Here is a 1,552-nt window from a genome sequence, read left to right as displayed (position 1 = left end):
TTAACAGTTCCAGGGCCTACATCAAAAAAAATGAAATTAAATAAGTGTAAATCAAAGACGTGACACCAATTTGGGACTAAGAATTGTCTGGTTACTACACCTATCAGAAGTACCTTCAGAGTAGATCCTTTTGGCCCAAGAAGCCTTCCTCTTCTTTTTATAAAAGTATCCCTCTTCCTCACCAAAGAGCCTATTTTAATGATGTCACATGCAACATCATCCTGAAGGATACGAACTGCCTAAAGAGAGAAGAAGCAGGCAATATCACCTGAATGCAAATCTATTATTTGGAAGAGTCAAGAGAATACTTCCGTTTATTCTTGTCACTTCATTTTCAGACATGTTTACTTTAAACACATATTTTATTTTATTTGACTCATTTGAAAACTCCACATTGTGAAAACATACTATTTTGTAAGTAGTGTGATAGAATTTCATACAAACTTCCAGGATTTAATACAGACCTGTTCAAATGGAACACTTCTTGCCAGAAGTTTTATTAAATCTCTAGCCCTGATGATTGCATATGGATCAAAAGTCTTCTTAGTGGTAGTGACAGTCATGCTTCCTTCAATTAGATCCAGTGTTGCATTCACATACTGCAACATTTAAAAAGAAATAGTGAATCAATCTCTAAATAAGAATCTCAGAATTCATCTTCAGCAGCAAGAAGCTAACAAACAGAACACTGAATGCATATCCATTTGCCCAAATTCCTTAAACAACTTTCAGCCTAAGGCAATTCACACACGTAGACATGCACACAAAAGACTGAATATATGTGTCACAAGGCCCAAAACATCACCTCCCTCATCTCTCTGCATTCAAGTGCAACCAAGTTATCAGTGACTGGATGAGGAGACTCTGCTGCAAAGACCATTGCTGACAGTATCTGTAAGGAACTGCAAGTCTAATTGAACAGACCTTCACTGATTTGATGCCAATACAGAAATCACACTACTAATTTTTAATGCAAGCAGAGAGATGCATACACAAATATAATATGAGAAAAGTGACTTGCACTATTTTTATAAGCTTAATATCTCTATCTTCCAAATGATAAAACACAGAAACACAATTAACAAGTATCCATACATGTTCACTCAATGCTTTCTGGACTAGTGGCCAGCATTCTTTCAAGTATGCTTCTCTATACTTCGGGAATAACGTTGCAAAACTGCTTTCTTCCAGCAGCCCTTTGGGATTATCCTCTCGTGTAAAGGCTGGCTCTTTCCATCCATCTGGCACAGTGAGAAGTTCCGATTCATCAACCGCTAAGGGGTTAAAAAAAATAAACATAAGTTGTTTATTTCTCCTCTTCCATCCGTGATTATTACATCTCCTCCCTGATTAACTACAAAAGATAACAGAAAACAGACCGGCCAAGCCCCCCCGCTCGTCTCGGGCAAACCGGAGGGGCCTCTTCCCCCGGCGCCGGGACGGGGCCGCAGACCCAGGGCCACAGGGGAATCCTCAGCCCGAGGGCTTCTTGGCTGCGGGCCCCCCCCCACGAACCCTCGCCCTGCTCCCACCTGCGGCCGCTTTCTTCTTG

General features: G+C 40.9%; 1 protein-coding gene across 1 annotated transcript; it reads right to left on the bottom strand.

Annotated features, from left to right (window-relative positions):
* Nucleotides 1-4: 4 nt before the first annotated feature.
* LOC104275433 (KRR1 small subunit processome component homolog) lies at nt 5-1,274 on the bottom strand (the record flags this gene model as incomplete). The annotated part of the gene is made up of 4 exons (XM_009871395.1): nt 5-16; nt 114-239; nt 465-599; nt 1,096-1,274. Coding segments are annotated over 4 exons (452 nt in total), but the record flags the coding sequence as incomplete, so codon positions are not given.
* Between the last annotated feature and the right edge of the window lie 278 nt (nt 1,275-1,552).

Source organism: Apaloderma vittatum, unplaced genomic scaffold (genome assembly GCF_000703405.1).
Source record: "Apaloderma vittatum isolate BGI_N311 unplaced genomic scaffold, ASM70340v1 scaffold18746, whole genome shotgun sequence".
NCBI classification, from domain to species: Eukaryota; Metazoa; Chordata; class Aves; order Trogoniformes; family Trogonidae; genus Apaloderma; species Apaloderma vittatum.
The sequence above is the reverse complement of the archived record's forward strand: the minus strand, read 5'-3'. Positions and strand labels throughout refer to the sequence as shown.